This window comes from Sceloporus occidentalis, unplaced genomic scaffold (genome assembly GCF_023333645.1).
Source record: "Sceloporus occidentalis isolate IW3139 unplaced genomic scaffold, rSceOcc1.0.p SCAF_1, whole genome shotgun sequence".
In the NCBI taxonomy this organism is placed as follows: Eukaryota; Metazoa; Chordata; class Lepidosauria; order Squamata; family Phrynosomatidae; genus Sceloporus; species Sceloporus occidentalis.
Genome location: NW_028316981.1, coordinates 222,421,368 through 222,445,683, shown reverse-complemented (window position 1 = coordinate 222,445,683; position 24,316 = coordinate 222,421,368). Strand labels below are relative to the sequence as shown.

The following is a 24,316-nucleotide window of genomic DNA, read 5'->3' as shown; positions in this document are numbered from 1 at the left end:
CTCAGCCTACTCCCCTGCCTCCCTCCCTTGTCATAGCTCTTTACCTTAAAAAACCCTTTCAGCAAATGTTCTGCACACCAAGACCCCATTCTCAGTAGCCCATTTGCTCTAGATAGAACTGGGCAGATCCAGTTGCCCCCATACCGAATCTCCCCGGGTAGAGGTTCTCACTACCTTTGCCCCAATCAGTGTAATTTGCCTTGCTGAAGTTCACACTCACCAAAGTAGCTGTTTAAGATTGAGCCACCTTGTTGTCAATCAAATGATGTCAATGGTGACGTGTCATGCAGCCATTTGTCAACATCATGAGTACTACCCCTCCTTTAAAAAAGAACAAGCGGCAAGGTTCACATATGTGGCTTTTTTTAGTTTTTTGACAGATTTTGCGAATGCATCGGGCTGGGAGCGAAGGGGACGTGAGAGGGCTTTGTGGCAGTGTGGCCCTGTGGGGCTCCCTTTCCCTCCTCCTCCTCCTCCCGCTGCTGCTGCTGCTGCTGACCCCTTACCTGGGGGTTCAGGAGCATGATCTGACCAAGTGGGCCTCCCTTCCTCCACCTCCTCCCTCCTCCTCCTGCTGAAGGAAGATGGGGAAGGTTTTTCTTTGGGATATCCCTGACTATAATGCAGTTACCCATATATGGACTTGCCTTCCTTGCTTCCAGGAAGGAACAGGGAAGCCAAGACCATATATGGATAATTGGCAAGCCCATATATGGTTAACCCGGGGGGGGGGGGATCCCTGGCTGTTATCCATATATTGTCTTGGCTTCCCTGTTCCTTCCTGGAAACAGGGGAGGCAAATCCATATGTGGGTAATTGCATCACAGCCAGGGATATCCCAAAGAAAAACCTTCCTCGCCATCTTCCTTCAGCAGGAGGGGGGGAGGAGGAGGAGGAAGAGGTAAGGGAGCCCTGCTTGGTCATGCCACACTCCTGGACCCCCAGGTAAGGGGTCAGCAACAGGAGGAGGAGGAGGAGGAGGAGGAGGACGAGGAGGAGGAGGAGGAGGAGGAGGAGGAGGAGGAGGAGGAGGAGGAGGAAAAGAGAGCCCTGCTCAGTCACGCCGTGCTCCTGGACCCCCAGGTAAGGGGTCAGCAACAGGAGGAGGAGGAGGAGGAGGAGGAAAAGGGAGCCCTGCTCGGTCACGCCGTGCTCCTGGACCCCCAGGTAAGGGGTCAGCAACAGGAGGAGGAGGAGGAGGAGGAAAAGGGAGCCCTGCTCGGTCATGCCGTGCTCCTGGACCCCCAGGTAAGGGGTCAGCAACAGGAGGAGGAGGAGGAGGAGGAGGAGGAGGAAACGGGAGCCCTGCTCGGTCACGCCGTGCTCCTGGACCCCCAGGTAAGGGGTCAGCAACAGGAGGAGGAGGAGGAGGAGGAAAAGGGAGCCCCGCTCGGTCACGCCGTGCTCCTGGACCCCCAGGTAAGGGGTCAGCAACAGCAGCAGCAGCAGAAGGAGAAGGAGGAAGAGGAGGGAAAGGGAGCCCCACAGGGCCACACTTTCACAAAACCTTCTCACGTCCCCTTCACTCCCAGCCCAATGCATTCGCATAATCTGTCAAAAAAAATTAAAAAATTAAAAAGCCAAAGCGCCTGATGCGAGAAGGGAGGCATGTTCCGCCCATTGCCCACCTTCGATCCCTCCCCCAAAGGACCTGATCATGACCAGAGCCAAGTTCACATTAGCCTGGAACCAGTTTTTCCAAAAAGAAAGAGAATATCCCCGTTTCAAATATCCTGTGCTGAGGGGCATTTGCTCCGGATCTGGTGTGCAAGCCCCAGATCCAAGTGTAAAAAACCCGACGCCAGTGGGAACTTCCCACTTTTAATCCGGGGTGGAAACCGGGGTAAATGGTAGTATGAATGACCCCCAAGTATTATAGTGGGTGAATCTGTATGAATCTGTTACGCAACCTTTACTCTTAAAGCAAGGAATAACAGGTGTAGATTTTTAAATGGTCCACCTCCGTTTTAGGCATCTGCTACCCGTTTTGTGAACACACTCCTGTTTTACTGCATGACTCTCATGAGAATGTGGCTGATACTTATCATGGTGGTGTGGAGGGGCTTCCACTTCATCTGTGAGCATGAGACTCAGTGAGACTGAACTTTCTCACTCATTCTGCCCAGCAAAGACGGTTCTAAAAAGCTGATGCATCAATGTTGGCTGGCTTTTGAGGGTCTCTCAGCACAGTGATCCTCTGGAGTGAAGGGGTATTATTGTTCCTCCTCTCTTGTGACATTTTGGAGGGCGCTGGTGTTTTAAAAAAGAATCTGGGAAGGATTAATTTGGGTTTTAGGGTTTTTTGTTTGGTTGATTTAAAGATATTATTAGTACATTAATCTCTTACCTTCTGTTAAAAGCATTGCTCAAATGTACAGTATTTGAATTCATTTTTGTAAGCTACTGAGGGCAGAGGGTACGGAAATGAACTCAGCTCATGGACACTTCTTCTTCTCTTTTACCCAGATGACCATGCCACTATTGAATATAATGCCCCCTGCAGCACAGGTAATGTTGGGTGGACTCCTGGGTTTTTCTCTGTGTTTGTCTTGCTTTTTTTTTTCTTTGTCTTGGTTTGGTCACTTTTGTTTTTTCTAATCATTAGATTGCTCAGGGAAATTACTCATCATTATCCTCATATGATAAGGAGCTAAACCAGATGTGTCTCTATTTCTCTTCAAGCCATTGGTGTAATGAAAAAGTAGATTCTGGGGAAAGGGCTGCTGTTTACATCCTTTTCTTCCAGTTATTATACTGACATTCTGTGGGAAAGAATCTGGGAAAGAGTGGGGAGATGGGGAAAGCAACTTTGCATCCCATCTTTGAGGGGGAAATGCATGACACAAATAAGGTAGTGGGGAGTTTTGTGTCTCTGAAAATTACACTCAGCCCTGTGTATCCACAGATTTTTTTATCCATGGATTCAAGCATCCATGGCTTGCGGATAATAATAATAATAATAATAATAATAATAATAATAATAGGATTTATTTATATGCCGCCCAATCACTGGGAATCCGAGCGGCTTACAACAGAGGGGATAATAGACAGTTCCCTGCCCTCAGGCTTACATTCTAAAAAGACACAACACAAAAGGAGAAGGGAAAGGTGGGGGGGGGCATCAGGTCCAGCATGTTTTATAAATATATAAATTCCCAAAAGCAAACCTCGAGTTTGCAATGTTATATAAGGGACACAATTTTATGATGCCACTGTAATTAATGGGACTTCAGCATGCGTGGATTTTTATATCCATGGGGGGGGGGGGGGGGCTGGAACCAAACCCCAGCGGATATCAAGGGCCCACTGTAAAATCAAACTGAGACATGGCTTTAAGTACAGCTGCCATTTGATCAAACAGTAGGACTAGCCTTGTTCAAGTGTTGACTTCATGTGAGGCAGGGAGCTTGCTAGCCCTTCTCCCCTCCTTTGTCATTCCCAGTCAGTTCTCAGTCTGAGAACCTTTGCTGTCCATGTAGGCTCTCCACAGGGGTTTGAACCTTTATTTTTCTAGAAAAACAAGAGTTTTTTGGCACCTTGATGACTAACTTTTATTTGGCATAAAGTTTTTGGGACTGTAACCCACTTCATCAGATGCAACTGAAGTCAAATTCAAGGTTTACGCAGGGGAGAAGGAGCAGCCTTTGTTCCCAAAGTAAGACAGTTCCATCTTCCCAGAGTCCTGAAAGGCAGTCAGAACATACCTAGGAGCACCCACATAGCTGATTACTAGCTGGGGCAGTGGAGTTGCACCCAGGACTGCCACGGCTGCTGTTGCACACCTAGAGCAAGGGATGCACAGGGTACCTCCTTCTACAACATTCCCAAAAGTACCTATGCTGCTCTGAATGGTGGTTATGCCATCATATGTGGCCCATAGACTGATGTCCAAAAGACACTGCAGACTGCTTTAACTGCTCTGGCTCAGTGCTAGGGACTTCTGGGAACTGTAGTTTGTTGTGGCTCGCTGACAGAGAAGGCTAAACATGTCACAAAACTGCAGTTCCCAAAGTCCCTAGCATTGAGCCATGGCAGTTAAAGCAGTCTCAAACTGGATTATTTCTGCAGTGTGTTTTGGACCTGAGTTTGCATCAACAGACTGAAAATGCTATTACCTTACTGATTTTCCAAGGATCCAGTTGAGACTCAGACACTCTTTTTTAGATCCATCACCTTCTGCATGTTGAAAATTGCCCCATAATAATTGTTGGCTGTGAAACACAAACCAGAAAGAAAGAACTGGAGAGGAACCAGCAAGCACTTTATTCAAAATAGTCATAGAAAGGTGTGGTAAATAAAGCTGTTTACATTAGATTAATTTCTGCATGACAGAAAACAAGGCAGTTACAATATAGGATGATTAATAGTGGCTCAGAAGCCACAGTAAACCACAAGAAATGAAACAAATATGAGATGATAATGACAGTGATGGTAATATAGTGAAATGGAGGGAGAGGAAGAGAGTGTGATGGCCATCAGAAGTATATAGTGGTCAGCAGAAGTGTCTGATGCACATCAGAATACTCTTGCCAGTGCCTGGACGCACATCTTCACAATTTACTAACAGTGTTCATTGCTTATCTTCAACATAGTTATGGACTCGTAAAATTATGAAATGTAGGCAGGCCATGCTGCAGATTCTCATCATCATCCTGATTTCTGCTAAGACCATTTAAATTGCACTATATCATTCAGCCTATGATCCCAAATAAATAATCAGTTTTTTAAATAATTAGGAAACTGTGGAAATTGTTTGCCTTGTTAAAAACAAAAAAACAAAATGGCAGTGCCTTTCTGATCAAGCACCCACAAGTATCTTAACTATTATAGGCAGAAAAGCCAGGTAGAAGTGCTTAGTCCAGGAATGACAGAGATACTGCGGCGAGAATGTAGCAGGAATATATACACAGAAAAGCATGGAAGCCCTAGTTGCTGAAAAACCAGTTCAAATTCTGCTTGCAATTTATAGTAGAAGATCAAGGATTTGGTAGTGCTTTGGGGCCTTCTGCATGGAAAGACCCCTAGTCCCACAGACATTTATAGTGCAATGGGTAATTTTGAGTTTTTGTATAAACCAAACATCCCCAGCCTAGTCACTCCAGATACAGCTCATCTGAGATTAGGGCAAAGCCCCAGATTGGGGAAAACATTTATTGTTTTAAATGCCATTTTTGTTTGTTTTTCCCACAGAAAGTATAAAAGAAGATAACCAGTAACATCATCTACCTTCACTGTCTGAACTATGCTACTGTTAGCAATTAAATTTCTGAAAAGGACTTGTCTGGCGTCATTTTTGGAGGGTTGCTTCTTTAATTATGTATAACAAAACTATGGGACTGGAATTATAAGATTATTCAGAGCAGCTTTCCATTCTTCATGCCACTTTTTAGTGTAGGTGTTGGAACTGTATGGCTCTTTAGATACTGTTGAACTGTAACTCCCAGCAATCCCAACTAGGATCGCCAATGGTAAGAAAGAGTGGAGGTGCAGCCCAACAACATATGAAGGGCTAAAAAATTTCCAGCCTTGCATTAGTACAGTGGTTTGCAAACAGTTCCTCCCTGTGCTCCCCTTTACATCTACATGCACATGTCAGCCCCCCCACTTAACATAGTATATGAATAAACATATTTAGGTTTTTAGTGTGTGCATTTTCATTCACACATTTATGTATGCCCATATTTTAACATTCTATAAGGAAATAGAATAACATAAATAAAAACTGGAACATTTTTATTTCAATAAATTCAGTATCCAACTCAACGCAATGTTTATATTCAAGGTATACTCAATGAGATGGCCCCTCGGTTTCCGCAAATTATGTTTCCATGAGTTTGAGCAACTGTGGATTGAAAACAAAAATAATTAAAAAAAAATCTTTACCTGTAGAATACTATAAAGTGAAGTTTTGGGAAGTGAAGGAAGGTAAGGAGGAAGTAGGAAGGAAAGAAAGAGAAAGATAGAAAGAGAAGGTTGAAGGATAGAGAAGATAGATGTGTGTAAGAAGGATAGAAAGGTAGGAGACATTAGAAGGTTTTTGAATGTGAGGTGATAGAAGAAAGAGTAATAAAGATGAGGAAGTGATAAATAGTGATAGATGGTGTAGTGGATAGGAGATACTTTGTAGATGATTGGGGTTTAAATGACACATTGATAAGTAATGACATGAATTATATGATAATGGGGATGCGGTGGCTCAAGTGGTTAAAATGCTGATTCTGTTGATTGCAAAATTGGCAGGTTGGCAGTTCGAGGCCCAAGTGCTTCATGATGGCATGAGCTCCCATCACTAGTCCCAGCTTCTGCCAATCTAGCAGTTCAAAAGCATGCAAATCCAAGTGAATAAGTAGTACCACTTTGGTGGGATGGTAAACAGCATTCGGTGCAGTCATGCTGGCCACAAGACCCACAGAGTAGTCTTTGACAATGCTGGCTCATCTGCTTAGTAAAGGAGATTAGCACCACTCCCTAATATCAGACACTACTGGGCAACTATGTCAAAGGGGAATACCTTCACCTTTACCTTTTATGTGATAATTATATTGGCAATTTTAGTACATGTATGGAAATTATATATATTTGAACTGTGTTTTGAATAAAGATATATATATTTTTAAAAACCTTGGTTACCTGTGATAAGCTGCAGGCAGGCCAAGAAGAACGATTCCAGGGCAGTAGTAAAGGCTGCAGCAACATAGTGGTGAGAAGGAAGAGAGCAAGGGGCTGAATAGGATAGAATGTCATGCCCAGTGTGGCTGAGACTCAGAGGATAAGGGGGCTGAGTTAGGCCTGTTACAGACAGCCAAAATAAAGCTGCTTCGAGTCACAGTGGAGGTATGGTGTTTCAATGATGCATGCGTCCTAAGAGTCCAGAAGTCGCACCAAAGCCACACTCCATCCCTAAGGACTGGAGCGTGGCTTTGGTGTGGCTTCTGGACTCTTAGGACGCATGCATCATTGAAACACCATACTTCCGCTGTGACTCGAAGCAGCTTTATTTTGGCTGTCTGTAACAGGCCTTAGAGTCCCAGTTTGAGCCTGAGCCTGAAGCTGAGTTGGGCCCTAGCTCTGCCCTGCCAGCTCAAGCAGAGTCTGTGGTCTCCCAGGAGGCTCAGCAACCAACTCTCCTGGCAGCAGAGCTTTTGGGTATGGAAGAGGGTTTTTGCTACAGGGCTTTGCTTTGCCTTAAAACTGCACCAGCCTTCCTGAGCAGTTTCTCTGGCCCAGGACAGACGGCCCCGAAGCGGCGTGCTGCCGGCGATACTAGGGTTAGAGACCATGCACCAACCCCACAGTCCCTAACCCTAGCATGGCACGGCGGCGGCATCATGGTGGCATCCTGTCCACACAGGCGCCACCATCTTGACATAAGCGACGCGCAGTATATACACATTGCTGCGTGTCGCTTATGTCACAAGTGCTCCATTGGTGCACTCATGACGTCCACCCAGCGACCCAAATAGAACTTTTTTTTTCCGAGTTCATTTGGGGACAGAGGGACACCGGGCAGTTTGGCTACTATGGTGTCCCTCCACAGGAAAACAGGCCGTGTCAAGTCCGGCCTTTTTCAAAGGTATGTACCGAGCCTCTGTTACCAAGTATGGTTTTATATAAAATTTTGGGTGCCGTGCGGTCTGAAGCCATGACCCCTGACTCCACAGCGATCCACCATTAACCTAAGAGCGAGGAGACTACGTAGCCAGCTGCCTTGCCAAGGCATGGTCTCAGGAAAAAGGTACATTTAACCTTTCAGAGGAAGTTTTGGGAGTTGCAAAATCAGATTTGCAGGGACCAGCACAAGGAAGAAAATAGATGTGGCTTCCTTCTGAATGAGCCAGTGATTAACTTAACGGCTCGGTCATCAAGGTATCTGCTCTCCTGAAAAGTGCCAGACCTCTTGCATTTTGCAACTATTGTGTAGCTTTTGGCTTATCAATGCCCAAGCAATCAACGCCTTTGTCTCGCAGGCAACCATCGCCTGAGGGCCTGTTTAGCACTATATAAGGTCCGAGTTTTCAACTCCTCACAGGGCTCATTGAGCATTAAGTTTCTGAGCCTGAGATTCCGAGAGCATCTTGCTCTGCTGAAATCACTTAAGTAAAGCCAAGCTCACTGTGACTGGGCCTCTAGTTAGCTTTGCCCGCCAGAACTCAGCTCTTAAGCCACCACGGCTGCTCTCTCTCCTTTCCGTTCTCATGGCCGTGATCCACCATCCATCCTACATCTCATCCGACTTCTTGGAGAAGACGTCTAAGGTAATATTCCCAACGGTGCCTCTGTCCTCCTTCCTTCACTCCCCAAACTCACCCCTCCCTTGCTATAGCATTGAATGTGTGTGTGCATGTGTGATCCCTTTGTTGTGTGACTTTAATAAATGTTCATAGTTTAATTGCACCTCATTGGTATTTGAGTCTCTTTCTCTTGGGGGTGGACTAGGCGACCGCTGATATACACATAGGGACACGATCCGGTGTGTGCGTTGTTAGGACACGCCTCTCATATTTGATCCTTCCTGACACCTCTATCACAATTTTTGGCTGCTTTCCCAGACACAGAAGCACTGCATCATCTGCATAAAGGAGAATTTATACAGTTGTGGTTGGTTGGCCAATTTAGGGGGATGGAAGCTAGTGCCCATTAACCCTTTATTCAATGAAGTAATGAAAAAGTTAAATAATGTCAAAGCTATGATATAGCTCATTATTATTATTATTATTTCTATCCCATCTTTCTCCCAAAATTGGGACCCACAGAGGCTTAGAGTCCAAAAACATAGTACAATTAAAAACTTGACAATTAAAATGGTATTAAGCTATTACAATATTAAAACAGATCATTCATTCAATAGGGACTGAGTCAGAAAGAAGTCTGGTGTAACTGCCTCTTCGCCAAAAGCAGATGTTTTCATATAGGCCACTGATAAGCATTAGCACTATTTTGTCAATTGTGGTGTCCACAAGTTTTTTCCATAGCCTTTCCCTAGAAAGTAAATTAAATGCTAACTTAAAATCAATGAAAGCTGTGAACAGAGCATCCTCAGATGGAGATGCATATTTTGAAATTACATGTTGAAAGATAAGTGTCCACATCTAAAACCAGCTTGTTCATCATCCAGTATATTTTCCTTGCTCTATCCAATACAATTAATTTGAATGCAAACTAGTAATACTTAGTAATACTAGCCGGACCCAATCATTCTCCTTTTTCATGGATTGGGATAATGATTGCCAAACCCCAGTCCTTAGGAAAGGTAGCTGAGTGATCAAATCCAAGTAAAAAGCTGAGCTAAAATTTGGGCCCACCAAGTTAAATTTGCTTTAAGCAATTCTGGAGAAATATTATCACTCACCAAGGCTTTACCTGGTTTTAGCTGTGAAATTAATTTAGACACCCCAGCTTCAGTAACAGGGGACCATTTAGGTAAATTTCTACTATCATAAGTTGTGGTACACATAAGCGTGTCACACACGCGTGCAAAGTCTGGACGCCCTAACCCTAGTACTTACCTGGTAAGTACAAAATGGCGGCGCCCTATACACATGGGCGCTGCCATTGATATGTCATGACCGTGCTGCCTCCAAATTGAGAGGCGTAAAAGTGATGTACTTGCGCTGCACGAGAGCACCTGGGGCGCCCTTTCCACGGTGCCAGAAGGAGCTCCGTTTTGGCCCCTTTCTGTTTGTCCCCGCTGCCGTCGGGTGTCCTTGGGGCATGAAGCCCCAAGGACACCCCATTCCAGGCCGCGGGGAAGCGGCCTTTTGCCGCTTCCCCGCGGCCTGTAAAGCGGCGGATTGGGGCCTGAGAGGCTGCCACTGTGGCAGATGAGGCCCCAATCTGGCAGGGAAAGGGGCGGGAAGAGGCCACCCCAAACGGGCGGTCCGTAACGCGCCTCAGTCTCTTGATCCATAGGACAGATATTACAAAAATAAGCTTCCCATGAAGATTTTGTATGCCTAACTAAGCAATCAAAAGCCTCTTCAATTGGAAATGGGGGGGGGGGGGAGAGAAAGTACGCCGTTATTCTGCCCGGCCTGTACATTAAATTCTCCTGCCACAATGATAAGGGCTTCCAGATACAATATAGTTAGTTTATCAATGTATGCCTCCAGACTTTTTCAGTCCATCTTGACCTGAGTTAATGAATGATGAGGGGGCAAATAGAGATCAACAAAAAAAAATGTGTATTTAAACCTAATGACTAATGCTATAGCTTTCAGAGTGTCTGTGTCAAAATAACACAGGCATATGTTTCCTGAACCAAGAATATATCAAATCTAGCAATGAAAGAAGGATATTAGCATTTCTTCCACCAACCAGCAATATTCCTACAAAGAGTAGTAGTTTTGGTGAGGCAGGTATTGTCAATCAGAAGCTTTGGAAATTCCCCAAAAAGTGTTCATTACATTCAATTATTGTTCCCATTCTTCTCAGTTTGCAACATTCTACAGCAGCCTTCCTCTACTGCCAGTTCCACTGGGATTCCTTCCTTTTCATGTTCCTCACTATTGATCATTTTCAAAGGTGAAGAATTAATGTTGGAGTGCATCAGGAAGCTTCTTCCTCTACAGTGCAGCTGCAGAGACTTCTGTTCTGTATATTCATAGCGTCCATAAAGGATCTGGAATACCATCTTCCATTCATCTCCAGCTTGGATCCAGATTAGATTATAAGCTCACCTGAGATCTAGTTTAGTGTAGACTTTAGCATTGCATAGCTGCTCCAACACTGACCAACGGCAGGGGATAACAGTTTTATATGGTGACCTGGTTAAAGCCTCTGTAATTGTTGCAGAGGTGAAATTGTCTATAAGGATATAACAGTCCCACAGGCTTTCCTGGCTGGTCTTTGGAGCAATGACACACAGAACAGGTTTGTACATATCAATCTACCTCTGCTCGAACCTGCAGCCATCAAACTCTTGAATCAGGAGGTATAGGGTCTTGTATAGGCCAAAGTGCCCTGTAGGTTTCCAGTCATGACACAAAGCACTTTATCATGTCATGACCCAGCAGGCATGTAGAGACTACCTCTATGGTACAGGAGCCCGTCTCATGTAAAGTAGGAGGAAGAGTCCCCATCCTCCCAATGAGACGGACCAATTGATCTAGGTGTTGGCCGTCATGGATCTAGTCTAACAAGGAAGTAGCTTTTTGGGCTGCAAAATGTTAAAGGGGAGAGAATCATGGACCACATCTCTGTCTCGGGCAAAGAGGCATACTCCAGTTTCCTTGAGAGACGTCTGCTTGCCAATTCTGGCCACAGGGTACATATTGTAGGTGGACATTAAACCTGGCAGAAATAATGACCACCGCTTCTGTCACTATGTGAGCTTCTGTGCCATCTGGAGGTATTCCAGGTTGCGGTGACTGGTGTGCACCTGCACCAAAGGTACCATTCCTTCTAGAAGGTATTGCCAATGCTCAAATGCTGCTTTGATAGCCAGGAGCTCCTTCTCTCAGACAATGTAGTTGTGCTCCAGCAGTGCCAACCGGTGAGGGTAAAAAGTGCACAGCAACAAATGCAAGCCTATAGAGGTGGACTGCAGGACCATGGCTCCAATGGTGACATCAGAGGCATTGGCCTCCACAACAAATGGTGTTCTGAGGTCAGGATGCTGTAGAATGGGTTCTAAGGTGAAAAGGCTTTTAGTTCCTAAAGGCATGCTGAATGTCTGGAGTCCACAGGAAGAGAACCTTCCCTCACAACAGGTTGGTGATGCGAGCTGTCAGGGATGCAAATTTGTAGATAAACTTCCTATAGACCTTTGTGAACCCCAGAAAAAAATTGAACTTCCTTCCAGTTCCTTGGCATTTGCCAGGAGACCATGACCTCCACCTTGGCAGGGTCCATTTCCTCTCCTTTGGGAGAAATCCAGTATCCCAGGAAGTCCACCGCCAAGACATGGAAAGCATATTTCTCCAACCTGGTGTATAGCTCCCAGAGGGGTCAGAGAACTGTCCAAACATGGCCATTGTGTGGTCTGATTTGGGAAATAAATAAAAAAAATCTTCCAAATAAATGATCACAAACTGTCCTAAATAGTCACAGAACACATCATTGATAAAGTACTGGAAAACCATGGGGGCACTGCAAAGGCCAAAGGACTTAATGGCTATTTCTGGTCTGAAACATGGTTTTCCATTTGTCCCCGGCATGGATACAGACTAAATTGTAAGTTCCCCAGATGTCCAGTTTCATGATCAATACCCTTCTATGCCACAATCATTCCAGTAGTTCTTGAATTAGTGGTAATGGATACCAGGTCTATGGCACAGTCATATACTGGAGGGGGGGCAGTAGTTGGTCTATTTCCATTTTATCAAATACATCCATAAAATCATGGTATTTGGGGAGTAGCAAGAATGAAAAAAAGGAATTAGGTGTTTGTAAAAAGTAATACAAACTATGACAAGGATATAGAAAATTGTATGTGTAATATTCAAATTGCAATAAAACAATCATATATCATGAACGCTAAACTTTTCATAGAAACATAAAATGCATGCAATAGAAATCAAAATCCAGTACTTATGGGAAATTATCAGTTTCTCCACCTGTGCAAGTCCTGAAAAGATCAAGCCTGTGCCAAAGGCTTGTTAGTCCTTGAAAAATGCTCCAGTATGTTTCTTAGGGAGAAGTTCTGTGATGTGGTCACCAGCCAGATGCATTTCGACCTGAAGTCTTTTTCAGTGGCTAAGGTGTCTGTAAATATACTGAGTTCTAAACAAATCACAATACTCATAACCCATTTCTCATCAAAATGAGCACTGAAGATACAAGATGTCAAATTGTATATAACTTACCAATAATATAGCAAAACAATATGTAAATTCACCAACTTCTCTCCTATATATCAGAGTAATGCTTAGTGGATGAATGTGAGTTTTTAAAACTATCCACCTCTGAGATTGCAAAACTAGATCTGCCAGTTCATCTCCGACTCCATGCACAAAGAACAGTTTCCTATGTCTTTGTGCAGTAACAACCATCATTAAAACTTACCTGCAACTTCATTTCCATACACAAAGGATTTGTAATTTGAACTGTCATCCTCACATACCAATGACATATCTATGCCTGTGCCTGGCTTCCACTCCACAAATGCATCTGAGGAAGAACACGGGCCAGAGCCTATTTGAAAACCTACTCTGTGGCAATGCGGGCAGCAAAGAAATCATTTTTTGCTGCCAGCATTGCATCTGCAAGGAGCCGGCCAGCAGAGCTGTTCCAAGTGGACAAGGGTCTTTTACACACTCACCCTCAAGTAGAAAATGCAGACCACTCAAAGGCTCGCTGTGAAGAATTTGCACGGCATTTTGCAGATAAAGTCGCTCAGATTCGCTCCGACTTGGATGCTACAGTTGATACAGTGTCAGTGGATGTAACCTTAGCTCTTGTCAGTCCAGTGTTAATGGATACTTTTCAACTTGTGCAGCCTGATGATGTGGACAGGATCCTTGGAGAGGTAAAAGCCACCACATGTATCTTGGACCCTTGTCCTTCTTGGCTTGTTAAACAGGCCAGAGGAGGACTGGCTGAATGGATAAAGGAGGCAATCAATGCCTCCTTACAAACAAGGCAGAATTCCATCCTGCCTAAAGGAGGTTGTTGTGAAAAGCCATCATTGGATCCCACAATAATGAAAAACTATCGGCCAGTGTCTAACCTACCATTTCTGGGCAAGGTTCTGGAACGTGTGGTGGCTTTCCAACTCCAGGGATTTCTGGATGAAATGGATTATCTAGATCCATTTCAATTTGGTTTCAGGCCTGACTATGGAACAGAGACAGCCTTGATCGCCTTGGTGGATGACCTACGCCGGGAACTGGACAGGGGGAATATGTCCCTGTTGCTTCTCCTGGACCTCTCAGCGGCTTTTGATACCATCGATCATGGTATACTTCTAGACTGCCTCTCTGGGATGGGACTTGGAGGTACTGTTCTACAGTGGCTCTGTTCCTTCATGGAGGGGCGAACCCAGAAGGTGGTACTGGGGGACTCCTGTTCAACCCCCTGGCCATTGACCTGTGGGGTCCCTCAAGGTTCTGTGTTGTCCCCTATGCTGTTTAACATATACATGAAACCGCTGGGAGAAGTTGTCCGGAGTTTTAGGGTGCGGTGTCATCAATATGCAGATGACACTCAACTCTATTACTCATTCCCACCTCAATCCAATCCAGTGCCTGTCTTCAGTAATGGACTGGATGAGGGCAAACAAGTTGAAACTTAATCCAGACAAGACAGAGGTGTTCCTGGTCAGTCAGAAGGCATATCAGGGAATAGGGATCCAGCCTGTGTTAGATGGGGTCATGCTCCCCCTGAAGACACAGGTTTGCAGTTTGGGGATACTCTTGGACTCAGCTTTGAACCTGGAGGCCCAGGCCTCTGCTGTGACCAGGAGTGCTTTCACACATTTAAAACTTGTACGCCAGCTGCGACCGTTCCTTGAGAAACCAGATTTGGCCACAGTGGTACATGCCTTGGTTACATCTCGTTTGGACTACTGTAATGGGCTCTAAATGGGCTGCCTTTGAAAAGTGTTCAGAAAATTCAGTTGGTTCAAAGAGCTGCGGCCAGGCTATTAACAGGGGCAGATTGCAGAAACCATACAATGCCCCTTTTGAAACAGCTTCATTGGCTGCCAGTTTGTTTCCGGGCACAATTCAAGGTCCTGGTTATTACCTACAAAGCCCTACATGGCTCAGGACCACACTATTTGGCAGACCATTTCTTTTGGTATGAACCGGCCCGGACTCTAAGATCCTCTGGGGAAGCCCTTCTCTCTGTCCCAACATCATCACAAACACGTTTGGTGGGGACACAAGAGAGGGCCTTCTCAGTGGCTGCCCCTAGACTCTGGAACTACCTGCCCAGGGAGATCAGAACGGCTCCCTCCTTGATGGCCTTCCGCCGGCAGGTGAAGACCTACCTGTTCACACAGGCATTTAGGGATTTACTATAAGGACAGGCTGGGATGTTCAATGCTGGTCCACTTTAAAAATTCTTTTCAATGTACTTTTTATTTTATTGTACTATTTTTATTTATTTTAATTTTTTTAATTTTTTATTTTTAAATACTGTGAAGCCGCTCTGAGTCCCAGTCCTGGGGAAAGAGCGGTGTGTGTGTGTGTGTGTGTGTGTGTGTGTGTGTGTGTGTGTGTGTATATATATATATATCTACGAAAGCCCATGCTGCCAATTTCTTTCTTTCAGTTAGTCTCAAAGGTGCTACAAGATCTCTCCACACAGCCTGAATGTATACGTACATGATTTTACAGGGTTAAAGGGGGAAATTAGTAAAATGTGATTTCTTTAAAATAAGTTTTTTTAAGAATAATTTTTTTAAAAAATTGAGCCTCACCCCACTCCCATTTTCTTTTCAGCATTTTAAAGGGACATAGGCAAATGCCACAGCCTATTTCTGCCAAAACGCAGTTATCAAAAGCAGTTGAGGAGCAGTGGTGTCACACACACCCTATGGAATCACCTGGTGCAGTTTACATACCCCACACCCTCCTAATGATGCCATTGCAAACAGGGATAATTCAATTTTCACTGACCAGTACAACTGCAGCAAGAATGGGACACATGCAGTAAAGCCCTGGGAAGACCTGAAAGAGAACTCTGTGAAGGAAAAGAGGTGAAAACATCCCTAAGAATATCATTTTATTCAGAGAGGCAGCAGGATATGTAGAGAAGCAGGGAGGACACTTTGGGTCACTTGGACTATCTAACTGTATCTTTACTGCCCACTCTGAAGCATTCTTAACTCTTCACTACTAAGCGTTGCAGCACTTCCAATATTTTGGACATTGTTATTCCTATTTAGAAAGAGATGGCCTACTTCAACAAATTATTGGAGATTATATATAGCCTCAATCCAACATCCTCTTAGCATATATAGGCCATAAATATCCACATGTGGACATATGCCACTGCAGCACTACACAGCTCCCAGCAACATCACACAACATATGCCAATGGCTAGGTGGCATTGTGCAATGCAACAACACAAATTGCACAACCTCAATGCAAAATGTAGGATGCATAATAACAGTGCAAAGTACAAGATGTTCAACCACAATGCAAAATCACAATGCAAAGTAGAGAATGCACAGCCACCATGTGCAAAGGATAGGGTACACAATGCACAATGTACAACTTGCAAATGCAAAACACGGTTCAATGAAAAGGGACTTCTGGCAAGGGATGGGTTGCATCTCATGCCAGTTGGCAAAAACGTTTTTCCCAATAGTCTCAATAATTTGATCAGGAGGGCTTTAAACTGAGTTATGTGGGGGAGGGAGACAATATCAAGGAAGGAAAAAGGGCTGGAGAAAATAGTCAGACTGACACAGAGGGAACAAGGCAAACAGTGCAAGGACCCAAAAGTGGGAGGCAAAAGAACTTGCACAGGCAGCAAGTAAAGGGAACACATGGTCTTAGATGTCTCTATACTAATACACAGAGCATGGGAAATAAGCAAGATGAACTTGAACTCCTAGTACAACAAAGCACATATGATATGATATAATATAAATATGAAACCTGATGGGATGAGTCTCACGACTGGAGTATAGAAATAGAGGGATATAACTTTTCAAGAAAAACAGGCTAAACAGGGAAGGAGGAGGAATAGGATTATATGTCAGGGACATTTACACCAGTGAAGAGATCCAGGACATCAATCATGGAAGCCAGAGGAAGAGCATCTGGATAAAAATTAAAGGGAAGGGAAACAACAAGGATGTTATTGTGTGAGTCTACTACAGACCCCCCAGTCAGATGGAGGAATTGGATGATGCCTTTCTAGAACAGATGACCACACACTCAGAAAGGAGAGATGTAGTAGTGATGGGGGACATCAACTATCCTGATATTTGCTGGAAGTCAAACTCAGCCAAATCCTCAAGGTCTAGTAAATTCCTCACTTGCCTCGAAGACAATTTGATTGTCCAAAAGATGGAAGAGGCAACAAGGGGGTCAGCTATTTTAGATCTGATCCTAACCAACAAGGATGACTTGGTTAATGGGGTTCAAGTGGTGGGATCATTAGGTGGGAGTGGAAAGGAGATGCCAGGCATAGTCAGACACTCATTCTAGACTTTAGGAAAGCTGATTTTTGTAAACTTAAAGAAATACTGGGGGTGACCCCACGGTAAGGAATACTAAAACAGTTCCAGTGAGAAAGAAAAATGGGAGGTGTTGCAAGAACCCAGGATGGATGACAAAGGAACTTTCAGCTCAGCTAAATTTTAAAAGGAACATGTATAAGAAATGGAAAAATGGGGAAATCACAAAAGAGGAATTCAAACAAATAGCTAGCAAGTGTAGAGATAAGGTCAGAAAAGCTAAAGCGCAGAATGAACTCAGGCTTGCTAGAGAGGTTAAGAACAACAAAAAGGGCTTTTTTGGATATGTCCGCAGCAAAAGGAAGAAGAAGGAAACTGTAGGACTACTGCGTGGAGAAGATGGCAAAATGCTAACAGAAGAGAGAGAAAAGGCAGAATTACTCAACACTTTCTTTGCCTCAGTCTTCTCAGAAAAGGCAAAGGGTGCTCAAGCTGAGGATAATGGAGCAGAGGACAGAATAGGGGAATTTCAGCACAAAATAAGTAAAGAGATAGTACAGGAATACCTGGTTAACCTAAATGAATTTAAGTCTCCAGGACCAGATGAGCTACATCCAAGGGTATTAAAAGAACTGGCAAATGTAATATCGGAGCCATTGGCAATAATCTTTGAAAACTCCTGGAGAACAGGAGAAGTCCCAGCAGACTGGAGGAGGGCAAACGTTGTCCCCATCTTCAAAAAGGGGAAGAAAGAGGATCCCAACAATTATCGGCCAGTTAGTCTGACATCAATACCAGGAAAGATTCTAGAGAAGATCATTAAATAGAGAATCTGTGAACATCTAGAAGGCAATGCCATAATCACAAAAAGTCAACACGGGTTTCAGAGAAACAAGTCATGCCAGACAAATCTAATCTCTTTCTTTGATAAAATTACCAGCTTGTTAGATGAAGGGAATGCTGTGGATATAGTATATCTTGATTTCAGTAAGGCTTTTGACAGGGTTCCCCATGACATTCTTGCAAACAAGCTTGTAAAATGTGGGCTAGACAAGGCAACTGTTACATGGATTTGTAACTGGTCGACCACCCGAACCCAAAGGGTGCTCAACAATGGCTTCTTTTCATCCTGGAGAGAAGTGACCAGTGGGGTCCCACAGGGCTCTGTCCTGGGGCCAGTGCTATTCAACATCTTTATCAATGACTTGGATGAAAGAATTGGGGGCATACTTATCAAATTTGCAGATGACACCAAATTAGGAGGAATAACTAATACTCCAGAAGACAGGATCAAGATTCAAAATGACCTAAACAGACTAGAAAACTGGGCCAAAGCTAACAAAATGAAATTCAACACAGAGAAATGTAAGGTACAGCACTTAGGACAGAAAAATAAAATGCACAGATATAGGATGGGGGACACCTGGCTGAATGAAACTATGAGTGAAAGGGATCTGGGACTCCAAGTAGACCACAAATTGAACATGAGTCAACAGTGCGATGCGGCAGCTAAAAAGGCCAATGCAATTCTAGGCTGCATCAATCTATCATTCTATCTGTGACCCCTATAACATATTAGTAGTGCTCTTAAACCGCTTACACATTTTAGTATATTTATTCTTCGATAGTAAAGGGGGAAATGCTCACAGACTACACTGTACGTACTTGCTTCCTGAACAACAGATGTAAGGTTTCCTTTACAGGCTGTTCCTTGCATTAGTAAAGATTGCATAACTTTTTTTTTATAGTTTGCTGAGTGAGATGCAGGTTTATTTATGTTTTTATGTTTGGTTTAGAGAAAAATTCAAGCAGAGTTCTACTGCAACAATTAGTCAACACACTGTCACAAAGGTGAGGAAAAAGAGAACGCAGGGTGGTGCCCTTAAAATTTGCACATGAAATACATTTTGAAAAGAGATTTCTTTTTGTAATCTGTTAGAAGGGCATGATGAATACTGTGGTGTCTTCTCCCTAATGTACACAAGCCTATGGAGTCATTAGATTGGTGACCACCTGGATCACTTCTGTCATCAGCCAATAATTCAAGGATTTTTCCACAGCTAGGACTCGGAGTCACAGAAGAGGACCGCACTGGGAGGCCATTTCAAGGAAAATATAAAGTTAAAATAGTGAATGTAAACTTTTCTTCTTTGGGGAAGGGTGGGATTCTAAATCATAAAAACAGAAAGCTGGTAGACAACAGTGCACAACTGCTAACCCCAAGATCTTAAAATGACTGATTTTTACATTAGCATTGCTAATAATAACATTATTTTCAATGGCAGATTGAGTACAAATAAAATTGTTATGTAAACTGTTGAAGTAAGAAATCAAAAAAAAAAGAAAAAAAAAGAAGAAGTATAGTGTCTAGATCAAGGGAAGTAATAGTGCCACTGTATTCTGCTTTGGTCAGGCCTCACCTGGAATATTGTGTCCAGTTCTGGGCACCACAATTCAAAAAGGACATTCAGAAACTGGAGTGTGTCCAAAGGAGGGCGACTAAAATGGTGAAGGGTCTGGAAACCATGTCCTATGAGGAACAACTTAGGGAGCTGGGGATGTTTAGCCTGGAGAAGAGAAGGTTAAGAGGTTTAAATATTTGAAGGGATGTCATATTGAGGAGGGAGCAAGCTTGTTTTCTGCTGCTCCAGAGGACCCGGAACAATGGATCCAAGCTGCAGGAAAAGAAATTCCACCTCAACATTGGGAGGAACTTCCTGACAGTAAGGGCTGTTCGACAGTGGAACAAACTCCCTCGGAGTGTAGTGGAGTCTCCTTCCTTGGAGGTCTTCAAACAGAGGCTGGATGGCCATCTGTTGGGGATACTTTGATTTGGATTTCCTGCATGGCAGGGGGTTGGACTGGATGGCCCTTGCGATCTCTTCCAACTCTATGATTCTATGATTCCATGTGTGATGTTCAAAAGCAACCCCTTTTGGTGAGATGTGTTCAGTGTATCAATTCTGTATTAGAAAAATCTTTGACATTTGTAGGCAGGTGCTGTAGCCTTGCACTGTGAAATTTAACTAATATTCATCGTGGTTGGATCCTGCATGTATTTAACTGCCAGCAAAAAAAAACTTGTACTCATGCTGGAAGAATAAACATTCACTATCTATTGATCAATGGGCAGAGTATCTCACTGCTTTAGCTACTCATTAACGTGTATTTTATAGACATCAGCTTCAGGAAAACATGTTTTTGAAAGTATGGTCACCTTATGTTAATGCCACACTTCAATCCTATCCTAATTCCCTCTCCTCCCTTTTTTTTCTTTTTTTTCCCTCCCTTTTTGTTGTGATCATACTTTTAAAAATCTAATAAAATTAATAGACGTTAATAATGTAAATTTTTGGGGGGCTATTAATCATCTAATGAAAAAAACACACTTTTAGAGCTTTGTTGACACAGTAGGTTTTACTGTCCCTCACCCTCTTGCTAGACTGGAGACTGTGGGCACTGGATAAGTACAATGGAAATGGAATGAGATTCTGGGCTCCAGAAATCTCTGTAGTTAATTTTCATATATCCCCGAAGAAGGCCATTGGAATATATATAGGCCAAACCACATTAGGCTTTTTCCAAAATAAAAACAGCCATGCACTGAGCACTTGGAGATCTGTCTCTCCTTTTTCCTGTGGATTCTGTTGGATGCTGTCCAGTTGCTGTCTCTTCTGTAGAGGCATATGAAGCCACCCTTTGAAAATACAAAGGACTTTCTCTTCACAAAAGTTATACTCCCCGACACAGTTTTAAGGCAGTACTTACTGATCTCAGATCTCAGAGCATCAAGCATAGCTCGCAGCTCTGACTGATCGAAAGTGGGTGTAGTCAATGAACTCTGGCATGCTGGACTTTCATTAGCTGTGACAGGTTTCTGGAGAATAGAAACTGCAAGACAGGAAACTGTGTGAAAAAAGTAACCAGTCTAAGTGGGAAAGACAGCAGAATGAATCTATACCTGACAAGAAGCAGAGGTAAAAATGTATTTCTGTGGGTGGATTATATGATTGTGTGTATATGTTTCTCTTCAGATAATGAATGGCTGTTTGTTATGCGTGGGTAGGGTTGCCATAAGTCAGGACCTCCAAACCGGGACAAATGTTGGACATATTTTTCAAATGTAGGGCACGTTTTTTTAAAAAATGGAGGACACGTGAAAAAATTGGATGGTTTTTTAAAAAATGTTAATATAAATGCATGTTTCTTAGGCATGATCAAAATGGAGGACATTTTGGCATTATTCCTAGACAGATGGCAGAAATGTACTTCCCTTTCTGGCCAAACCATCCCCCTCCCCATTCCAAAACACACACAACAGCACATTTGGGCATTTCACATGGCTTTACTTAACATGGCAATCTCTCGCATATTTCAGAGGCTTATTGCATAACCAAACTCTTTGGGTTTCACACTGAACATGGGTTCACATGTCTATGCATACTGAATATGGCAAGGTGGTTTAACAAGAAGTGAATTTGCCCTCGGATTCAGGTGTCTTGCACCAACTATACTTCTCAGAAGTGTGTACTTGGTTAAGGTACTTTGGTTTTTCATCACTGTGGATGAGTTTGTAAAAATCACCTCAGAAGCTTGCTGATATCAATACCACCACCACCACCACCATCATCATCACCAGTATCATTGTTAAAACAAAGCAAACCTGTACAAATGGAATGGAAATCCTCCTCCTCTTCCTCCTCCTCTTCTTCCTCCTCCTCCTCCTTCCTCCCTCCTCCTCTTCTTCCTCCTCCTTCATCCCTCCCCCTTCCTCCTCCTCCTCCTCCGCCTTGGCGCGCTCCCCCTCCGCGCACTCCAGCAGCAGGCAGGCAGCCACCTCCTCCTCCTTCTCCTCCTCCTCTGCCTGTATAGCCCTGCGTGCAGGCATGCAAGCAGGGGCGAGTGTGCGCTGCCGCCGGCCGGGGCCAAGGCAAGCGCCCAGCGCGGTCGCGCAGAAGCACGCAAGGCAGAGGCGGAAGTGGAGGTGGGTGGCTGCCTGCCTGCTGCTGGTGCGCACGGACGGGGAGCACGCCAAGGCAGGCAGGCATCTCCGCCTCTGCTTTGCGCGCTTCTGCGCGACTGCACTGGGAGCTTGTCTTGACCCCGGCCAGCAGCAGCACACACTCGCCCCCGCTTGCGCACCTGCGTGCAGGGCTATAGAGGCAGCTCGGGCGGGCCCTCCGCCTCCTCCTCCTCTGCCTCCGCCCGAGCTGCCTGCCGGTGGGGGCCAAGGCAAGCACCCAGCGCAGTCATGCAGAAGCAGCCATAAGCAGGGCGCACGCGGGGGCGGAGGAGGAGGCGGAGGTGGAAGTGAATGGCCGGCCGGCTGCATGAGCAGCCATGGCCATACACGGGGCGTGCGCGAGGGCAGAGGAGAAGGAGGTGGGTGGCCGCGGGCGGGGCAGTCCCGCTTTTGGTGGGAAACCATACCAGGACCGGGCGAGGACCGCCAAAAGCGGGATTGCCCCGCCTGCAGGCGGGATAAGGCATCCCTATGCGTGGGTCATAATCTTACGAGTTTTAGCAGCAGAGAGGAAAAACTTTGCCACTACTTCTGTTCTACTTTTCTCAGAGTCATTTAACAAGTATACCAGGTACCAATTTAATGGTCTACCTGGAAATTTAAGCAGGAGGGGTGAAATTAATCTTAGTCTCTCGTCCTTATAAAACATATAGGAAAGTAGGACATGATCTAGAGAATTTAGTAGTCTTTATGCTTCCAGCCTGGTAGTGCTTTTGGAATGGCGAGAAGGGGGCAGGTGGAGGGGTATGTAATCATTGGAGCTAGTTGTGGGAATGTAGTTTTGCACACCAATTTAGGGGAAGGGATTTTTAGCTTTTGGGGTTTACATACTGTATTGGGGCGGGGAGTGGTTAGTCTCAGCTTAAGGGCTCACTTGGAAATTTCCATTCTTGTGCACTCAATAAAGTTATTTAATTTTGATTCACCTTCAAAGACTGCATTGAAGGTTGAGTTCCATAGTTCTGACAGCCTCCTTTGAAGATCTTACATTTCTGGCTGGTTCATATGGGGGTCTTTCAGATCTCTTGGCCCCAATTTATTTAGATCCCCCTATCTTAAACAAAACAACAACAATATAAAGTAGATTAAAATAGTTAAAATAGGCAAATTGAAGAGAGACATCTTGAGGCAGTCAGGAACCATCTGTATCATTGTAATGTGAGGTCAGTCTAGAAAGGCCTGTCGGAAGAGATCCGTCTTGATGGCCTTTTTAAAGGCGTCGAGAGTGGTGACATGTTGGATCTCTTTTGGCAGGTCACTCCATCCTTTAGGATACTTTGGAACAACTAGGCTGTGTCTAACAGTGAAAGGCTAGAATTTCTGGTTTGTCCCACTGTGCATAAAATGCATGCAAACAGTGTAATTGAGTGGTAAGCATACATGTCTATGGGTTGCATCTTAATAGGCAAAATATGTTGTTGTCATAGAGCCTGTGCAGTCATGGAGGGCACTATTTTGATGTCCAGTCCAGAGTCTTACTGGCTGTAGTGTTTACACTAGGACACTGTTGGAGGGTATCTTGCACTGAGAGTAAGGCAAAAGAGGGAACAATGTGTGCCTCAAATGTGAAACACCAGGAGCACAGGCATTGCAGGGCAGAAGTGATTTGCTCAGCTTGTCAAGACTATAGTGTTTATCACACAGAGATTTTTGAGGCTTTTTGCAGCTCAGATCTGACGTGACTGTGGGTCCAACAATACGAATTCACATGATAACATGAATGTGTTATCATACGCAATTCCTTTCTATGGGCTACCTCCTTCTCTCCTTCTAAACCCCCCTCCAACCCCTCTCTATCTACTCCCCCTCTCTCTAACCCCCTCATTTAATAATAATAATAATAATAATAATAATAGGATTTATTTATATACCGCCCAATCACTGGGAATCCGAGCGGTTTGTGAAATTTACAGATAGCCCAACTACACAGGCAGATCAGCTCCTGGCACTGAAGAAGCAGAGCAATGCTCTGGAGCCACAACAAACTACATTTCCCAGAATTCCATAGCATTGAGCCAGGGCAGTTAAAGTAGTGCCAAACTGGGTTATTTCTGCAGTGTGTATGTAGTCTGACTCTGGTGCTTTAGAATTTAAGCCCATGCCCATCTAACCCCCCTCTATCTAACTCCCTTATTTATAAGCCTCTGAAATATGCGAGAGATTGCCATGTTAAGTAAAGCCATGTGAAATGCCCAAATGTGCTGTTGTGTGTGTTTTGGAA

General features: G+C 44.3%; 1 protein-coding gene across 1 annotated transcript in view; it reads left to right on the top strand.

The window, feature by feature from the left end:
- Positions 1–5,276, top strand: part of LOC149323531 (alpha-2-macroglobulin-like protein 1) — a 76,226-nt gene extending 70,950 nt beyond the window's left edge. The window contains exons 36-37 of the mRNA XM_089489150.1: positions 2,467–2,508; positions 5,191–5,276. Coding sequence (XP_089345276.1) covers positions 2,467–2,508; positions 5,191–5,216 — 68 coding nt within the window. The 3' untranslated portion in view covers positions 5,217–5,276. The remainder of the gene's footprint in view (positions 1–2,466; positions 2,509–5,190) is intronic.
- The last annotated feature ends 19,040 nt before the right edge of the window (positions 5,277–24,316 follow it).